Source organism: Cnephaeus nilssonii (genome assembly GCF_951640355.1).
Source record: "Cnephaeus nilssonii genome assembly, chromosome: 19".
Lineage (NCBI taxonomy): Eukaryota > Metazoa > Chordata > Mammalia > Chiroptera > Vespertilionidae > Cnephaeus > Cnephaeus nilssonii.
In genome coordinates this window covers 43,400,485-43,419,023 of record NC_137090.1, presented here as the reverse complement: position 1 = coordinate 43,419,023, position 18,539 = coordinate 43,400,485, and the positions used below count along the sequence as shown (strand labels likewise).

General features: G+C 43.3%; 1 protein-coding gene across 1 annotated transcript in view; it reads right to left on the bottom strand.

Annotated features, from left to right (window-relative positions):
• DNAH9 (dynein axonemal heavy chain 9) overlaps nucleotides 1-18,539 on the bottom strand; it is a gene marked incomplete at its 5' end in the record, with an annotated part of 343,516 nt that overhangs the window by 282,312 nt on the left and 42,665 nt on the right. The window contains 2 exons of the mRNA XM_079798920.1: nucleotides 14,941-15,182; nucleotides 16,240-16,495. Coding sequence (XP_079655046.1) covers nucleotides 14,941-15,182; nucleotides 16,240-16,495 — 498 coding nt within the window. The remainder of the gene's footprint in view (nucleotides 1-14,940; nucleotides 15,183-16,239; nucleotides 16,496-18,539) is intronic.

The window sequence follows — 18,539 nt, the reverse complement described above, 5'->3', positions numbered from 1 at the left end:
AGGCCATTGTTCTTTTTCTGAGCTCTTCCTCCACAGAGCTGGCAGACAGGCTTCATCTCTGAGACTCCATCAACCTGGCTCACACTGTTTGCCCCACCCTGGTGATTCCCACCCAACATTCAGGCCCACCCAAACTGTTTCCAGTGGCTTTGCCATACGAATGGCATGTCTTGGTTCATGCTTCAGATTTTCCTAAAATCTCTCAAAGGAGCAGCATTTGGCCTCAGTGAGCCCTTTACCTCTAGCTAAGTGGCCCCAGGCTCAGCAGTAACAGCAGCCAGCCTTGGTTCACAGCTTGGCCTCACCTGGGCACCTCTAAGCCCAGCACAAGAAGCAGCCACCTTCAGATCACTTTGTAGTTTATGTCTGGTGGCTCTGGACAAAAGACAGGTGGTGGCTGACCTTGGCCTACATCTTCCAGGAGGCCCCAGAACCAGCACACCCAGTAGACAGCTTCAGACCATGTTGAAGCACTACAACCCAATGACTTCCATAAGCAACACACTCAAAGGCAGACTTAGTGGGCACCAGATCCCTGCTGAAGTAAGTCCTGCCTGTGCAGTAGATCCTTACACAACTAATCCTCTAAGGTGGTTGGAGGTTGGTGGTCAGTGGTCACAGTCAGTCCTTGTACCTGATCAGCTAGGGGGTTATTTCCTCCCATTGACATGACAACAGCAATCAAGTCTCAACTATAACAGGAGGGCATAAAACCCACATGGGGGTGCACCTTGAGTGCCTAGATGGGATGATCAGGGAGGCTGTGCCACTAGACCCTATAGGACACCTACTACATTAGGCCACACTACCATGCCTGGTAGATGTAGCAGCTCTACCTAATACATAGACATAAGCACAGTGAGGCAGCCAAAATGTGGAGACAAAGAAACATGTCCCAAATGAAACGTCCCTAATGAACCAACAGAACAAAACTCCAGAAAAAGAACTGAACAAAATGGAAATAAGTAATCTACTTGATGCAGAATTCAAAACACTGGTTACAAGGATGCTCAAGGAACTTAGTGAAGACCTCAACAGCATAAAAAAGAACCAGTTAGAAATGAAGGCTACACTAACTGAAATAAAGAATAATTTACAGGGAATCAACAGTAGAATAGATGAAGCTGAGAATCAAATTAGTGATTTGAAATATAAGCAAACAAAAAACACCCAATCAGAACAGAAAAAAAGTTTTTAAATGAGGATAGTGTAAGGAGCCTCTGGGACAACTTCAAGGGTACCGGTATTTGCATCATGGGGGTGCTGGAAACAGAAGAGAGAGCAAGAAATTGAAAACTTATTTGAAAAATTAATGACAGAAAACTTACCTAACTTGGTGAAGGAAACAGACATACAAGTCCAGGCAGCAGAGAGTTCCAAACAAGATGAACCCAAAGAAGCTCACACCAGGGCACAGCATACTTAAAATGGCAAAGGTTAAAGACAAAGAGAGAATCTTAAAAGCAGCAAGAGAAAAGCAGTTAGTTACCTACAAGGGAGCACCCATAAGACTGTCAGCTGCTTTCTCAACACAAACTTTGCAGGCCAAAAGGGAGTGGTAGTAAATATTCAAAGTGATGAAAAGCGAAGACCTACAAACAAGATTACTCTAACCAGCAAAGCTATCATTTAGAATTGATGGTCAGATAAAGAGCTTCCTAGACAACAAAAAGTTAAAGGAATTCATTACCACCAAACCAGTATTATATGAAATGTTAAAGGGTCTTATTTAAGAAGAAGGATATAAAAATATGAACAATAAAATGACAATAAATACATACCCTATCAACAATTGCATCTACAAACAAAATGAACAAGGAGAACAGAAACAGACTTACAGATACAGGGAATATTTTGACAGTTGCTAGATGAGAGGGGGTTGGAGGGATGAGTGAAAAAGGTGAAGGGATTAAGAAGTACAAATTGATTGTTATAGAATAGTCATGGGATGTAAAGTACAGCACAGGGAATATAGTCAACAATATTCTAATAACTAGGTGTGGTGCTGGATGGGTGTGGGCTTTTGAGGGATGATCTCATATTAAGTTATATAATGCCTAGCCACCGGGTGTACAAAAAACATATAATAAAAAAAAGGAAAAAACAAGTGTAGAAATAGTGAGTTTGTGGGCAAATATAAAAACCAGAAACATTTTTTCTTGAGTTTTTAAAGCAAAATATAATACTCGATTGTGGGGTTTATTTTACACACACACACACACACACACACACACACACACACCAACAGTGATGAGTAAACAATTGGAGGGGGGTATTAAACCATATTGTTTCTATGTTGCTAGGTTTCTATATTTCATGGGAAAACTCTAAGCTCTAAGTTAATTGTGATTACTTCAAGAGACATACTGAAACCTAGAACAACCACCTCAGATATAATACAACAAGGTAAATCTGAAATTGCAGTTGAGAAATTAAAATAGAATACTAAAAAATATACAATTAATAACAAGAAGGTGGGTGAGAAATAGCAGAGAAACAAAAAAAGAGATGAAGCAAATAGCAAAATGGTAGAGCTAAATCCATCCATACCAAAAACTACATTAAATGTAATAGTTTAAATACTCCAATTAGTAGGGAGAGTTCTTAGACTTAGAAAAGTAAGTTTCTACCATATCCTATATAATAAAAGCCTAATATGCTAAGTGTCCAGTCCTCTAGTCATCGGTTCAACCAATCAAAGTGTAATATGCTAATGATATGCTAAGGCCGCTCAACTGCTCACTATTGCACTGACCACCAGGGGGCAGATAGTCGACCAGTCGCTATGATGTGCACTGACCACCAGGGGGCAGACGCTCCGACCTGTAGGTTAGCTTGCTGCTGGGGTCTAGCTGATAGGGACTGAGTGAGATGGGTCAGACATGCCTTGGAGCCCTCAAGCGGTTCCTCCATGGCTGGCCAACCTCCTGTGTCCCTCCCTGGCCCCAATTGTGCACCAGTGGGGTCCCTTGGCCTGGCCTGTGCCCTCTCACAATCCAGGACCCCTCAGGGGATATCAGTGAGCTGGTTTCGGTCCAATCCCACAGGCCAGGCCAAGGGACCCCACTGGTGCATGAATTTGTGCACCAGGCCTCTAGTGCTATCTATAAGAGAAGAAACTGAAATCCAAAGAAGCACATAGGTTGAATGTAAGAAAGTAGAAAAAGATGAACAATGCAAAAACTAGAAGTCATGAATCTGGAAGGAAAGGCCATAGTATTACGAGAAAGAAAATCCAAACAGAAATAAACATCAAGGCAAGGGAGTATTATCTATAATAATAAAAGCATAATATGCTAATTAGACCAGGTGACCTTCCGGACAAAGCTGGGGCTGCAAGAGAAGCCCAGGTCCCGGGTGCCTGCTGGCAGCTGGAGGGAAGCCCAGGTCCCGGGTGCCAGAGGGAAGCCTGGATCCTAGGTGCCAGAGGGAAGCCGGTGTCAGCAGCTAGGGGAAGGAAGGTTTACTCTTGCAAGAATTTCATGCATTGGGCCTCTAGTTAGAAATAAAAAGGGAATTTTGTAATGATAATACAGTGATCAATTCATCATGAAGTTATAATAATTATAAATGTATTTGTAACTACTAACAGAGCTTCAAATACTTAATGAAAAATCTGACAGAACTAAAAGGTTAAATAGACAAATCCAAAATCGCAGGTGGAGATTTAACATTCTATCTTTAATAATTGGTAGAACAGAGAGATGGCGACCGGCAGGTAGGTAGGGAGGGTGAGCGTGTGATCGAGTGAAGGAGTGACAGAGGTGTGTGTGGACCTGTGTGGGTGTGTGTGTGAATGAAATAGGGACAGTTAGACCCTGCAGTTCTTCCAGGGGGCATCCAATCCAGGCAGTCTTGGTTGGCAAAACCCCGAGACCGCTGCAAACACTCCAGGGAGGACACCAGTGGCACAGAGACCCCACCATCTTTAAGAACGGAACTGCTAGAGACTAGAATCCTAACCTTACCACCACCTAGTCTGGTCTTGGAAGCAAACCTGGTCACTACAGCCACTCTGGTAGAAGACCTGCCACCCCAGCTGCAGAAACGAGAACCCTGAGACCTCCATCTCCAAAAGTGCGCCGCTGAAAGCAGTAAGTGCAACCTCCCCCTCCCCAGCGCCGGAACTCAGGACTCGCTGCGTCCCCAGCCCATAGGCACCCGGGCACTCCACTACCCAGGCAGTGCTTGGGAACCACTGAGAGCCCCTGAGGGGGTTATTCTGCAAAGTCAAGGGTGCACGGCCCTAAGTAGAATCTCTGAACTGCCTCTTCCTAAATAGCTGCCCAGGGACACCCCTGCGGTGCAACTTCAGTGCCAGGGGGCTTCGGAGCTTTGCGCCGGCGGGCTCGCCACCAGTTCGCGCGCACTGGGGGGCTGGCAAACTCAAGGGCTGGCAAGCTCACGGCCACAGTGGGGGAAGGCGCCCTGAGCCCATATATCCACAGGGTTCTCTGGAAAGCTGCTCTGGGCCCCTGCTGGACGTGATTCTGTGCGGGCAAGGGCGCGCTGCCCCACAGCAGAAAATCTGAACTCCTTTCTCCCAAATACCTTCCCACATACATCCTAGCTGTTTAACTTCAGTACCAGAGTCTCTCAAATTGCGTCAGAGGTGTGCGCCGGCGGGCTAGCCACCAGTTCGCGCACACCCAAGGGCTGGCAAACTCACGGCCATGGCTGGGGAAGGCACCCTGAGCCCATATATCCACAAGGTTCTCTGGAAAGCTGCTCTGAGCCCCTGCTGGGCGTGATTCTGTGCGGGCAAGGGCGCGCTGCCCCACAGCAGAGAATCTGAGCTCCTATCTCCCAAATACCTTCCCACATACACCCTAGCTGTTTAACTTCAGTGCCAGAGTCTCTCAAATTGCGTCAGAGGTGTGCGCCGGCAGGCTAGCCACCAGTTCGCGCACACCCAAGGGCTGGCAAACTCACGGCCACGGCTGGGGAAGGCACCCTGAGCCCATATATCCACAAGGTTCTCTGGAAAGCTGCTCTGGGCCCCTGCTGGACGTGATTCTGTGCGGGCAAGGGCGCGCTGCCCCACAGCAGAGAATCTGAGCTCCTATCTCCCAAATACCTTCCCACATACACCCTAGCTGTTTAACTTCAGTGCCAGAGTCTCTCAAATTGCGTCAGAGGTGTGCGCCAGCGGGTGCGCCACCAGTTCGCGCACACTCCAGGGCTGGCAAACCCTCAGCCACAGCAAAGGAAGGCGCCCCGAGCCCATATATCCACAGAGTTCTCTGGGGAGCTGCTGTGAGCCCCTGCTGGGAGTGATTCTGTACATCCAAGGACTCGCTGCCCCACAGCAAAAACTCTGAACTCCTTTCTCCTGAATACCTTCCCACATACACCCTAGCTGTTTAACTTCAGTGCCAGAGTCTCTCAAATTGCGTCAGAGGTGTGCGCCGGCGGGTGCGCCACCAGTTAGCTCACACCCCAGAGCTGGCAAACTCACAGCCACAGCAAAGGAAGGCACCCCAAGCCCATATATCCACAGTGTTCTCTGGGGAGCTGCTGTGAGCCCCTGCTGGGAGTTATTCTGTACAGCCAAGGACGTGCTGCCCCACAGCAAAAACTCTTAATTCCTTTCTCCTGAATAACTTCCCACATACACCCTAGCTGTTTAACTTCAGTGCCAAAGTCCCTCAAAGTGCGTCAGAGCTGTGCACCTGCAAACACACCTTCACAGAAGGGAATTTACAATAGGCAGGCACCCTGAGCCCATCTACACACAGGGTGCTAGTGGGAGCCACTGGGAGCTCTCCCAACAGACGGTTCCTGGGTGCCACTGTGAGTTCCCACTGGACACGCGCGATTTCAACTAAGGGTGCAAGACAGCAAAAACTGGGACACCCCACTCCATAGCTGCTGACTTTTAGACACCATAGTTGTGCCTCTCAAGCTTCCAGGCCTACATCAAGAGAACCCAAGTAGCTCAAGTAGGGAGCTACACTAGATTGCCAAGCCCAGGAGAACTGAGAGATTATACCAGTAGCACCATCACCAAAAGATCCTGGGTAGCAAAGCAATTGGAACTACAATTAAAACATTACAGGAAAACATGGGAAGACAGAAAGGAAATTCTCAAAGGAAGGAACAGGAAGAAACACCAGAAAGCGAGTTAAATGAACTTGAGGCTAGCAGCTTAACAGAGAAAGAATTCAGAGTATTCGTTATAAGGATGTTCAAACGGATGGATGAGAAATACACACAACTCAATGAGAGCTATAAGGAGCTGAATGAAAATGTCACCAACATGAAAAGAAACCAAGAGGAGATGAAGAACGACATAGCTGAAATAAAGAACACAATGGAAGGCTTAAAGAGTAGAGTAGAAGAGGCTGAGGACCGCATCAGCGAATTAGAAGACAAGGTAGGAAAAAACACACAAACACAGCAGCAAATGGAAAGAAGACTTAAAAAGCAAGAGGAGAGCCTAAGGGAGCTTCGGGACAACGCAAAACGAAACAACCTTCGAATAATAGGGATAAAAGAAGGAGAGGAAGAGAAGCAAGGAATAGAAAACCTGTTAGAAGAAATAATGACAGAAAACTTCCCTGATATTGGCAAGAAAAAAACTATCCAAGTCCAAGAAGTACACAGAGTCCCAAACAAGTTCAACCCCAAAAGACCGACACCAAGACACATCATAATTAAATTGACGAACACCAACGACAAAGCAAGAATCTTAAAGGCTGCCAGAGAGAAACAGAAAGTTACCTACAAGGGATCTCCTATCAGAATATCAACTGATTTCTCAACAGAAACACACCAGGCCAGAAGGGAATGGAATGAAATATACAAAGTGATGCAAAACAAGGGACTGAATCCAAGAATACTATACCCAGCAAGGCTATCATTCAAAATTGAAGGTGGAATCAGAAGCTTCACAGACAAAAAAGGGCTAAGAGAGTTCATCACTACCAAACCAGCAATGCAAGAAATGCTAAAGGGGCTGCTGTAAAAAGAAGAAAGAGAAAGGCAAGAAGAAACACAAACACTAAGGAAAAATATGTCAACAAACAGATACTTATCAATAATAACAGTAAACGTAAATGGATTAAATGCACCAATCAAAAGACATAGGGTAGCTGAATGGATAAGAAAACATGACCCATATATTTGCTGTCTACAAGAGACCCACCTTAGAGCAAAAGACTCACACAGACTGAGAGTGAAGGGATGGAAAAACATTTTTCAGGCAAATGGAAATGAGAAAAAAGCTGGGGTTGCAATACTTATATCAGATAAAATAGACCTCAAAGTAAAGGCCTTAATAAGAGATAAGGAAGGCCACTACATAATACTAAAGGGAGCAATCCAGCAAGAAGATATAACTCTGGTAAACGTATATGCACCCAACGCAGGAGCGCCCAAATACATAAAAAATCTGCTGGAAGATATCAAGGGAGAGATCGACATCAATACAATCATAGTAGGGGACTTTAATACACCACTGACATCAATGGATAAATCCTCTGGACAAAAAATCAGCAAAGAAACAGCAATTCTAAATGACACACTAGATCAGATGGACCTAATTGACATCTTCAGAGTATTTCACCCCAAAGCCATGGAATATACGTTCTTCTCAAGTGCACATGGGACATTCTCAAAAATAGACCACGTATTGGGTAACAAGCAAAGTCTCCCCAAATTCAAAAAGATTGAAATCATATCAAGCATTTTCTCAGACCACAATGGCATAATATTAGAAATAAACTACAATAAAAACATTCCAAAAAACTCAAACACTTGGAAACTGAATAGCATGCTACTAAACAATGATTGGGTCATCAATGAGATCAAAGAAGAAATTAAAAACATCCTGGAGACGAATGACAATAAAAACACAACATTGCAAATCCTATGGGACACAATGAAAGCAGTCCTGAGAGGCAAATGTATAGCTCTACAGGCCTACCTCAAAAAACAAGAAAAAATGGTAATAGATCATCTATCTCAACAACTCAAAGAATTAGAAAGGGAGCAACAAGAAAAGCCCACAGTGAGCAGAAGAAAGGAAATAATAAAGATCAGAGCAGAAATAAATGACATAGAGACCAAAAAAACAATACACAAGATCAACAAAACCAAGAGCTGGTTCTTTGAAAGGATAAACAAGATTGATGAACCTCTAGCCAGGCTCACCAAGAAACAAAGAGAGAGGACCCAAATAAACAAAATCAGAAATGAAAGAGGTGAAATAACAACAGACCCCACAGAAATACAAAGGATTGTCAAAAAATACTATGAACAACTCTACTCCAACAAACTAGACAACCTGGAGGAAATGGACTCATTCCTAGAAAAACACAACCTTCCAAAACTTACTCAGGAAGAGACTAAAAATCTCAATAGGCTGATAACTATGGAAGAAATAGAAGAAGTTATCAAAAAGCTTCCAGCAAACAAAAGCCCGGGGCCAGACGGCTTCACAGGGGAGTTTTATAAAACATTCAAGGAAGAGCTAAAACCTATCCTCCTCAGACTATTCCAGAAAATTCAAGAAGAAGGAACACTTCCAAGCTCCTTCTATGAAGCCAGCATCACCCTAATACCAAAACCAGGTAAAGATAACACAATGAAGGAGAATTACAGGCCAATATCCCTCATGAACATAGATGCCAAAATCCTCAACAAAATTCTAGCAAATCGAATCCAGCAATACATCAGAAAGATCATACACCACGACCAAGTAGGATTTATCCCTGGGATGCAAGGATGGTACAATATTCGCAAATCAATAAACGTGATACATCACATAAACAAATTGAGAGATAAAAACCATATAGTCATATCAATTGATGCAGAAAAAGCATTTGACAAAATCCAACACCCTTTCCTGATAAAAACTCTCAGCAAGCTGGGAATAGAAGGATCATACCTCAACATAATAAAAGCCATATATGACAAACCCACAGCCAACATCATACTCAATGGGCAAAAACTAAAACCATTTCCCCTAAGAACAGGAACAAGACAGGGATGCCCACTCTCACCACTCCTGTTCAACATAGTGTTGGAAATACTAGCCATTGCAATCAGACAAGAAGAAGAAATAAAAGGCATCCAAATTGGAAAAGAAGAAGTAAAACTGTCCTTATTTGCAGATGACATGATACTGTACATAGAAAACCCTAAAGACTCCATCAAAAAACTACTAGACTTAATAAATGAATTTGGCAGAGTAGCAGGATACAAAATAAATGCTAAGAAATCTATGGCATTTCTATACACCAATAATGAACTTACAGAAAGAGAGACTAAAAAAGCAATCCCATTTACCATCGCACCAAAAAAATTAAGATACCTAGGAATAAACTTAACTAAGGAGGTAAAAGACCTATATGCGGAAAACTACACAACACTGAAAAAAGAGATAGAGGAAGACATAAACAGATGGAAGAACATACCATGTTCATGGATTGGTAGAATCAACATCATCAAAATGTCCATATTACCCAAAGCAATCTATAATTTCAATGCACTTCCCATTAAAATACCAACGGCATACTTCACAGACCTAGAACGAACTTTCCAAAAATTCATCTGGAATAAAAAAAGACCCCGAATAGCCACAGCAATCCTGAGAAAGAAGAACAAAGTAGGTGGGATCTCCATACCAGATTTCAAGCTGTATTACAAAGCCACTGTTCTCAAAACTGCCTGGTATTGGCACAAGAACAGACATATAGATCAATGGAATAGAATAGAGAACCCAGAAATTGATCCAAATCACTATGCTCAATTAATATTTGACAAAGGAGGCATGAACATACAATGGAGTCAAGACAGTCTCTTCAACAAATGGTGTTGGGAAAATTGGACAGATACATGCAAAAAAATGAAACTAGACCACCATCTTACACCATACACAAAAATAAACTCAAAATGGATCAAGGACTTAAACATAAGACAGGAAACCATAAAAATACTAGAGGAATCTACAGGCAAAAAAATCTCTGACATATGCCAAAAGAACTTCTTTGCTGATACTGCTCCTAGGGCAATGGAAGCTAAAGAGAAAATAAACAAATGGGACTACATCAAAATAAAAAGCTTTTGCACAGCAAAGGAAACCATCAATAAAACAATAAGAAAGCCCACTACATGGGAGAACATACTTGCCAATGATATCAACGATAAGGGTTTAATCTCCAACATTTACAGGGAACTCATGCAGCTTAACAAAAAGAAGATAAACAACCCAATCAAAAAATGGGCAACTGATCTAAATAGACACTTTTCGAAAGAAGACAGAAGGAAGGCCAAGAGACATATGAAAACCTGCTCTAAATCACTAATCATTAGAGAGATGCAAATCAAAACAACAATGCGGTACCATCTCACACCTGTCAGAATGGCCATTATCAACAAGTCAACAAATGACAAGTGCTGGAGAGGATGTGGAGAAAAAGGAACCCTCGTGCACTGCTGGTGGGAATGCAGACTGGTGCAACCACTGTGGAGAACAGTATGGAGTTTCCTTAAAAAACTAAAAATAGAACTCCCATTTGACCCAGTGATCCCACTTCTAGGAATATATCCCAAGAAACTGGAAACATCAATCAGAAAAGATATATGCACCCGTATGTTCATAGCAGCACAATTCACCATAGCTAAGATTTGGAAACAGCCTAAGTGCCCATCAGCAGATGAGTGGATTAAAAAACTGTGGTACATCTACACAATGGAATACTATGCTGCGGTAAAAAAGAAGGAGCTCTTACCATTTGCAACAATATGGATGGAGATGGAGAACATTATGCTTAGTGAAATAAGCCAGGCAGAGAAAGATAAATATCACATGATCTCACTCATTTGTGGAATATAATGAACAACATAAACCGATGGGGGGGAAAATAGATCCAGAAACAGAGAAACATCAATCAGAACGTCAAACCGCAGGGAAGAAATTGTGAGGTAACCAGAAACCCAAAAATGCCTGAGAACGCCTCTCTAGCCACGCTAGCAATCATCAGATGTACGGTAATTTTACCGGGGACAAGAGGGTAAGTATTTTGATCTTACGCTCCTGACCCTTCATGGGTAAGACCCCTTACGTGGGCTGATCCTCTGACTAATATAGGTACCAATAATACCAAACACGCTGGACATCAAGGAGGTCCATGGGTGGGGCAAGAAAATATAAATACATAGGGGTCCCCACCCAGCCTCCCTTTTGTATGATACGAAATCAAAACAATGCCCCTTTGTGTGTACAATTAAAGAGAGGTTTCTGGCTTGTGTGGACACCAAAGAAAGGGTGTCACTACTATCATTACGTGCCCCCGGTGGAGGTGCAGAAAATGTAACTAAGACCTTGTCTATATAAAAAGAAATGGACAGCCAGTCTGAAAGGGAATTCCCATGGACTAGAACAAAGAATATCCTTACATGATATTATCCTACACTGTCATTAAAAATTATTCCCAGATTTGGAACACCCCCTGTACTTATAATAGTTCCTCGCACCCTTGGGGATAAAAAATAAATAAAATAAAAAAAGTCATATGTTTGGTGCTTGGAGACAAACTTAACACATCTCTTGATACTTTAGAATTACTACAGCATAATATACAATTATCCCAAGCAAACATACAAACTAATTCTTTGAATGTCTGGCAGCAATTTAAAAAGGACATGTAAGGATTTAACCCTTTTCATTGGGTAGAGGGCCTCCTGGGAGGGCACCTGAGCATTCTATATGGGTCCCTCTTACCCTTTAGGCCAAGAGAGACCCTCTTCTCACAATTCAATTGCTCACAGCTGTTGCATGAGCTATCAGTTCATGTCGAGGTTGAAGTCTCATGACGACTGGTGCCATGGATCTGTCTATCACCCAGTAGGGCGAACTGAGCCCTTCCTGGAGAAGAAACCCGGGTTCTAAAAGATATGTGATCAGTGCTGGGGCCCCGCCAGCAGGCGAGGGGATCCCAAGGCAGGTGCTGGGCATGGAGGCCACGGGGGCATAGGCTACCAAGGAGACAAAACTGAACCTCACGTCACCCTGCTTGGCCCCGGAGGATGGCTGGTTAGTCAATGACGGGTAAGATTCCTCAAGGAAGGAACAACCTAAGACAGGCACAGTCGCAGAGGGGCCATCAGGAGAGAATTTGGGGATCAACAGAGGTGGGGCACAGACCCTCACCCCCCCAACATTGCAGGGGCCTGAATCCTAGCCCCTTCTGAGGGAGGTCTCCTGCCCCCATGGCTGCTTTGTGCTTCCCATGCCCAGCTCAGATCAGGACCCAGGTGACCGACAGAGACTTGGCCGACAGCAGCTGCCCTCTCACTCCAACAAGAATTGTTTGAGTTGCCCTGTACCCATGGTGTGGGGAAGGGGGTTTACGATATCTAAATCCAGCCTACCACCAGGAATGCTCAGGACCTACTCAAGAAGGCAAATAATCCCTTCCACCAATATTTATAGGGTAAAACAAGATTATTGTTAGAGTAATAAATTTGACAGTAAAATAGTAGTCAAGTTTTCAGACAAATTTAAATTGGCTAGTTGAAACAAGTGAATATTCTAGAAAAATTAATTGTACCAGACAAAAAGGTGTTCCTAAAGAGTCAACTAAAATTTTTATTGGTACTTCATCTCATGATAAAAGTGTGCACCATATAATGAACCTAAAACAGCTATATTATAGTGCAAAAAATTAAAATTTAAAAGCCACCAAGAATACACTATAAAATTTTCAAAAGCCTCCTAACATTTAAATCAAAAAAGGAGGGGACAGTAGAGGAATATCATGTAAGGAAAAATATCCTGTAAGTAAATTACATCTAGAAAATTAATACGTTAGAAAATTAATTGTAAGGCTAAAAGCAAGACACCCATGAAAAACACACAAGGTGACAAAACAAGCCAGAGGAAAATCATTTGGGCAAAAATTGAAAAAGGATCCCCAGTCAAATTTATAGAAAATATTCCTTTATTAACCTTTGGTCGAGAATATGTTTGTATATTTTCAGAAAACAACTCCGAGACCATGTGGATTCCAGCAAGAGAGGAATCGACAGGACTACTCCAGCCATGAAGACAGAAGAGAAGCAGTCCAGAGACGGAAGACGCTGATGTGGCCTTCCCATACTAGCAGTTAGCAGCTGTGCATCACTGCAGATTGCCCAGGACCAAACCAGACAGAGTCGGACCTGCATTACCACCATTTGTCCACCATCCAGAACTGAAATGTCAGTGCTGACATGTACACATAAGGAACTGTTGGACATTGAAATTGGGTCTCAAAAGAACTGTTGGCCCAGAAAAAAACTCACTACACACTGATTCATTTGCCTGTCACCATAACCATTATTGCTTGTCTCATTTTCGGTTCTTATAAGTGTATTTCTAATAGCACATGATCTCACTCATCTAGGGGAAATAATGAACAACATAGACTGATGAACAAGAACAGACCCAGAAACAAGGAGGCATGGATCAGACTGTCGGGCCTCAGGGGGAGGGTAGGGAAGGGTGGGGGTAAAGGGGGAAACCAACCAAAGGACTTGCGTGCAGGCATATGAGCCTAACCAGCGGTTAAGGACAACAGGGGGGTGGGGGCATGTGTGGGGAGGGGTGTGGGATGGGAATGGGGGGACGAGGACAAATATGTGATACCTTCATCAATAAAGAAATTAAAAAAAAAAAGAAAAAAAATTGGTAGAACAAATAGACAAAAAAATCAGAAAGCGTATAAAAGATATGAACAATACTACCAACCACTTTGAACTAATTGATATTTATGAAACACTATTTGCAACAATGGGAGAATAAACATATAGTCAAGTGCACAAGGGACATTTAATAAGATAAACAATATTCTAGGTTATGGAACAAGTCTCAGTGAATTCCAACTGACTGAAATTTTCTAAAGTATTCTCTCTGGGCCACAATGGATTAGATTAGGTATCAGTTTCATTAAGATATCCAGAGCAGGCCCAAATATGTGGAAATGAAACAACATACTTCTAAATGACCACCGAATTAAAGAAATCACAAGAGAAAAAAATTAAAACTGAATGACAATGAAAATGAGGCAGATCAAATTTGTGGAATGCAAGTAAAGCACTGCTCGAGGGAAATTTATGTCGTCAAATGCTGGTATTAGAAAGAAAGCCTCAAAATAATACCCTAAGTTTTTACCCTGAGAGGCTAGAAAAGAAGATGAGCAAATTTACCCCAAATTAAGTAGAAAGCAATCATGAAGAACAGAAATTAATGCACTAGAAAACAAAGTCAAGAAAATTAACAAAGTCAACAGCACATTTCATTGTACTTCAAACCATGGGTGACCCCCAACCAGCAGCTGTAAGCCATCACTGACCATGTGCCTGAGGTCAGCCTGTCGGACTGCCTCATGCCACTGCAGTAGGTGGCAGCTGGTGGCCCCTGACAGCTCATTCCACGCTTCAGTCTTTGAGGGTGCGCTATGAGGCTGCCCTACCTATCCCAATGCAGGCAGAGCCTTCCTGCTTTAAGTGCACGCTGCATTTTTTTCTTCTTTCATCAAATGCAGCGAGGGTTACCATCTCCTCAGGATCCACAGAGCTGGGTTCCGAGGATCATGCTGGAGTTCCACACTAGGTTGTGCAGGCGAGTTGGGGATAGTTCGTGCACTAGGTAATGTAGGATTCTGTCCTTGACGTCTCCTTCTCTCCTTGGGGTTTGGTGTGGCACTAAAAGTCATGTGATGACTAAGTGGTGCCACCATGAAGATGGCACTAACTTTGACATGATGCTGTAATGTGACTTTTCACTCCCCTACCTATTAGCTTAAGTTCTTTTGCTCTCAGTATAAATGTCTATCCCTGACTGCGGAAGACACACACCTATTGTTCTAATTTCCAAATCCCTTCCAGCACCAAACACACCTCGTGATGCTTCCCCTGTACTCGTGGTTGTGTGTCTGAGGGGCTGGTTATTACCTGAACAAGAGCGTGAATCTTCAGGCCAGATTCTCTGATGCAACTGTAATATTTTTCCATCCGATCGTGCTGATCCTCCACAGAAAGCAGGCACTCCCTTTTTCCATCTTTCCTCTTAAATATTGGAGACACCCATGTTTTCATGATGCTCTGAATCTCTTCCACGTTGTCTTTGGTTTTCTGAATCCTTTTTTCAAGGTCACGAATGCTACTGGTGATTTGAATGACATAATCCCAAATGCCTGTTCCCCAAAAGAAATAGAATTAACTGAAATAGCTGACAGTGGCATAGCTAAAGGTCTAGCTGCTGTGAAAGACAGGGATCCAATACTCATGGGTTTTTAAAAGACTTTTCTGCACAGGTGACTTCTTTGCAAGCAGCCTTTTCCTCCCTAGTTGTATTAAAGAGCCAATTCTTACCAAAACCCTGTTTACGGAGGAAAAGAAACAAAGGCTGGTGCATTTGCTGGGGCATACCAGTGCAAGTTGGTGACTTTACATAGGCTAATGAATCTTATTTTTTAAGCACTTCCCCTGTATTAAATGTTGAAAATGTCATTCCCTCTTGTATATGGAATAAAGCTCTAACTTGTATAATATGGCCTTCCAAGACTTCCAGGAGTTGACTTGACCTTCCTTTCAAACTTTCACTCTTTTGAGGACCTTAATGCAAATCAATCTTCCTTCTCTGTGGTTTGCCACACTTTATTTTTAACTCTCTGATGGCTTCTTATCATAGCTGGTCTGGTATAATTTATGTTGTACATATGTCTGTTATCCTCACTAAATGTGAGCTCTTTTTAGGTAGTCCCATTCCCACACACCTCATATCTTACATTCTCTCCAAAGGCCTTCCCACCCCCCAGAGTACCTCACATAAGTTAATCCATCCATGAAAATTTATTGAATTGAACTGGAGGGTACAAGAGAAGTCAATGCATAATTCCCTTGTAAGATACTTACAGGCCAGTTAAGAAAATTAAGTAACAATGATAACACAGGAAGAACCTTCATTCATGAAGTGCCCCATATGTGCTGGAGACTGTGGAAGATCTCATTCCATCTCTGAGCCTGCCCCCGTGTGTGGCAGCACATTTTGCTAAATATACTAGTCGCATCCAAAGAGAAGGAAGAAGAAGGATACAACCCTCCTTGCCTTCGCTACCTTGGACATGTGTCTGAGAAGACAGACTTGTGTTCAAACACAACCCACATTACCAGGTAATTGTTTGAGTGTCCACAACTTTTACTGGGACCTGGGCTCTCCCCCTTTGCCCCAGACTCCGGGTGGTGCGTTACCTTCGCTCTTCCAGTTCAGAGCCTCCTCCGCAGCTCGCAGGTGGAGATCGATATTCCGCAGCTCTCCCGCCACTAATGGAAATTCCACCTCCAGCAGTGTTTTCATAACCTTGTTGTACCAATTTGCCATCAGCTCCAGATTAGCCACAAGCTGCCGATAGAACTCCCTGGAGGAGAACATGGCTGCTGCGGTCTCCGGGATGCGCTTCAGCTGCTGGGGCTGAAGGTAGCTCATCTCCTTCAGCACAGAAACCAGCTGGGGGAGAGAACCGACATGGATGGCTGTAGTTCAGTGGCAGTGAAGAGCAGCAATATGGGGCAGAGACGGGAAAACCCCAGGGGACCAGAGGTCTTCTGGTCCCTCTCAACCTCTGCTCCTGCCCATTCCCTAAATGTGGGTTCAGAGAAGGGAAGAAGGAAGTACTGGGCAGAAGGCAGAGGACTCAGAAAGCAGCAGGTTAACCGAATCTGTGAATCACCGAGAGCGAGAGGAAACCCTGAGAGAGGAGACATCAGTGATAGCAGGAGAGGCTCTGCGGCCATGATGCATTAGAGAAGGTGGCTGATGAAATGACAGGCTCATGCTGACTGAGCCAGTTCCCATCGCTGTGCTGGAATGGGGGAGGACGATCACCCGGTCTGGACCACCCCGTGCGTGAGAAGCCTCGGATTTAGACTTCTGGTATTCTCTCCAAAGGAGGTCAGACACATGGTCAGAGACACTGACAGGGCTGAGAGGAGGTGCCCACTGTATAACTTCAGTGGTTACATACAGTCACTTGAAATAGCCCCTGAGGGGCTGGCTTGTCTTTGTGTCTTCACATACGAGGAGGTCAGCAGATGGAAGTCACCAGCCTCTGACCTTCTATGGGGCACTGAGCTTAGTAGCGACTGCAGAAGTGGGAAGCCAAGCAGATGTGGGTCAATGAAGAAACAGAGGCCTCTGGCAGCGTTTCTAAGAGCGCTGTTCATCATCCCTTGCTTATTTATCACCTTTATCTCTGAACTTATAAGGACTAATGAGTATAGAATGTATGCCAAAACATACCAGGCCATAGATTCCCCCTCCACTCCCCACCCCCAGCTCACATAAAGACACCTGAGCCCCCACCTCTCCTTCAGTGGCTCTGGGCCATCCCTTCATTGTCACCCAGCCTACCCTGCTTAGGGTTACGACAAATGCTAACAAGGAGGCAGGGAAATGACTTCAGTCTCCTAGTTTATTTTGCTCAAGGTAGATATTAAAAATTTAAGAAATGAAAATATGCCCGCCTGGCGTGGCTCAGTGGGTGAGCATCAACTCTTGAACTAGGAGGTCACCAGTTTGATTCCCAGTCAGGGTGCACTACCGGGTTGTGGGCTTGATCCCCAGTAGTGGGTGTGCAGGAGTCAGTGGATCAATGATTCTCTCTCATCTTTGATGTTTCTTTCTCTCCTCCTCTCTCTCTAAAATCAATTTCAAGTTTTTTTTAATGAAAACAAAAATTAAAAGAAAATGTGGTCCCTGGCCAGTTTGGCTCAGTGGAGAGAGCCTCAGCCTGTGGACCAAAGGGTCCCGGGTTCGATTCTGGTCAAGGGCACGTACTTTGGTTGCAGGCTCCTCCCAGCCTGGGCCCTGGTCAGGGGGTGTGCAGGAGGCAACCAATCAATGTATTTCTCTCACATCGATGTTTCTCTCTGTCTTTTCCCTCTTCCACTCTCTCTAAAAATCAATAGAAAAATATACTTGGGTGAGGATTAAAAAATAATAATAAAATAATAAAAATTTAAAAACAAAAAGAAAATGTGGGGATATATCTATATCTATATCTATATCTATATCTATATCTATATCTATATCTATATTTATATCGGCATTTCAAATACACAACCACAAAAGATAAAATTTATATGCATAAAATATCATATACATAATAAAATGTCATACTTCACCTGGTAAAAATATTTGCACCAGATTTTTAAAATATCTGACAAACATTCCCCAAATAGTCTAACAAATTCACAGATAAAGAGGGCACTTCCACTCAAAAGTGGGCAAAGGACATGGACAAGCAATCTATAGAAGGAACGTAGACAGCCAATGAACACATGAACAAAGTTAAAGCAACGTGGAGATATTGTATTTTTTCTAGTTCATCAAGCTGAAAGTGGTGGAAGAAATGGATATCTTGTTGGCAGGAGAATGACTGAAGAACAAATTGACAATATACATGAAAAGTCTCATAATGTAAGCACTTTTTAGCCCAGCAATTTTATTTCTGGGCATTTATTCCAAAGAAATAATCCAGGATAGATGCAAT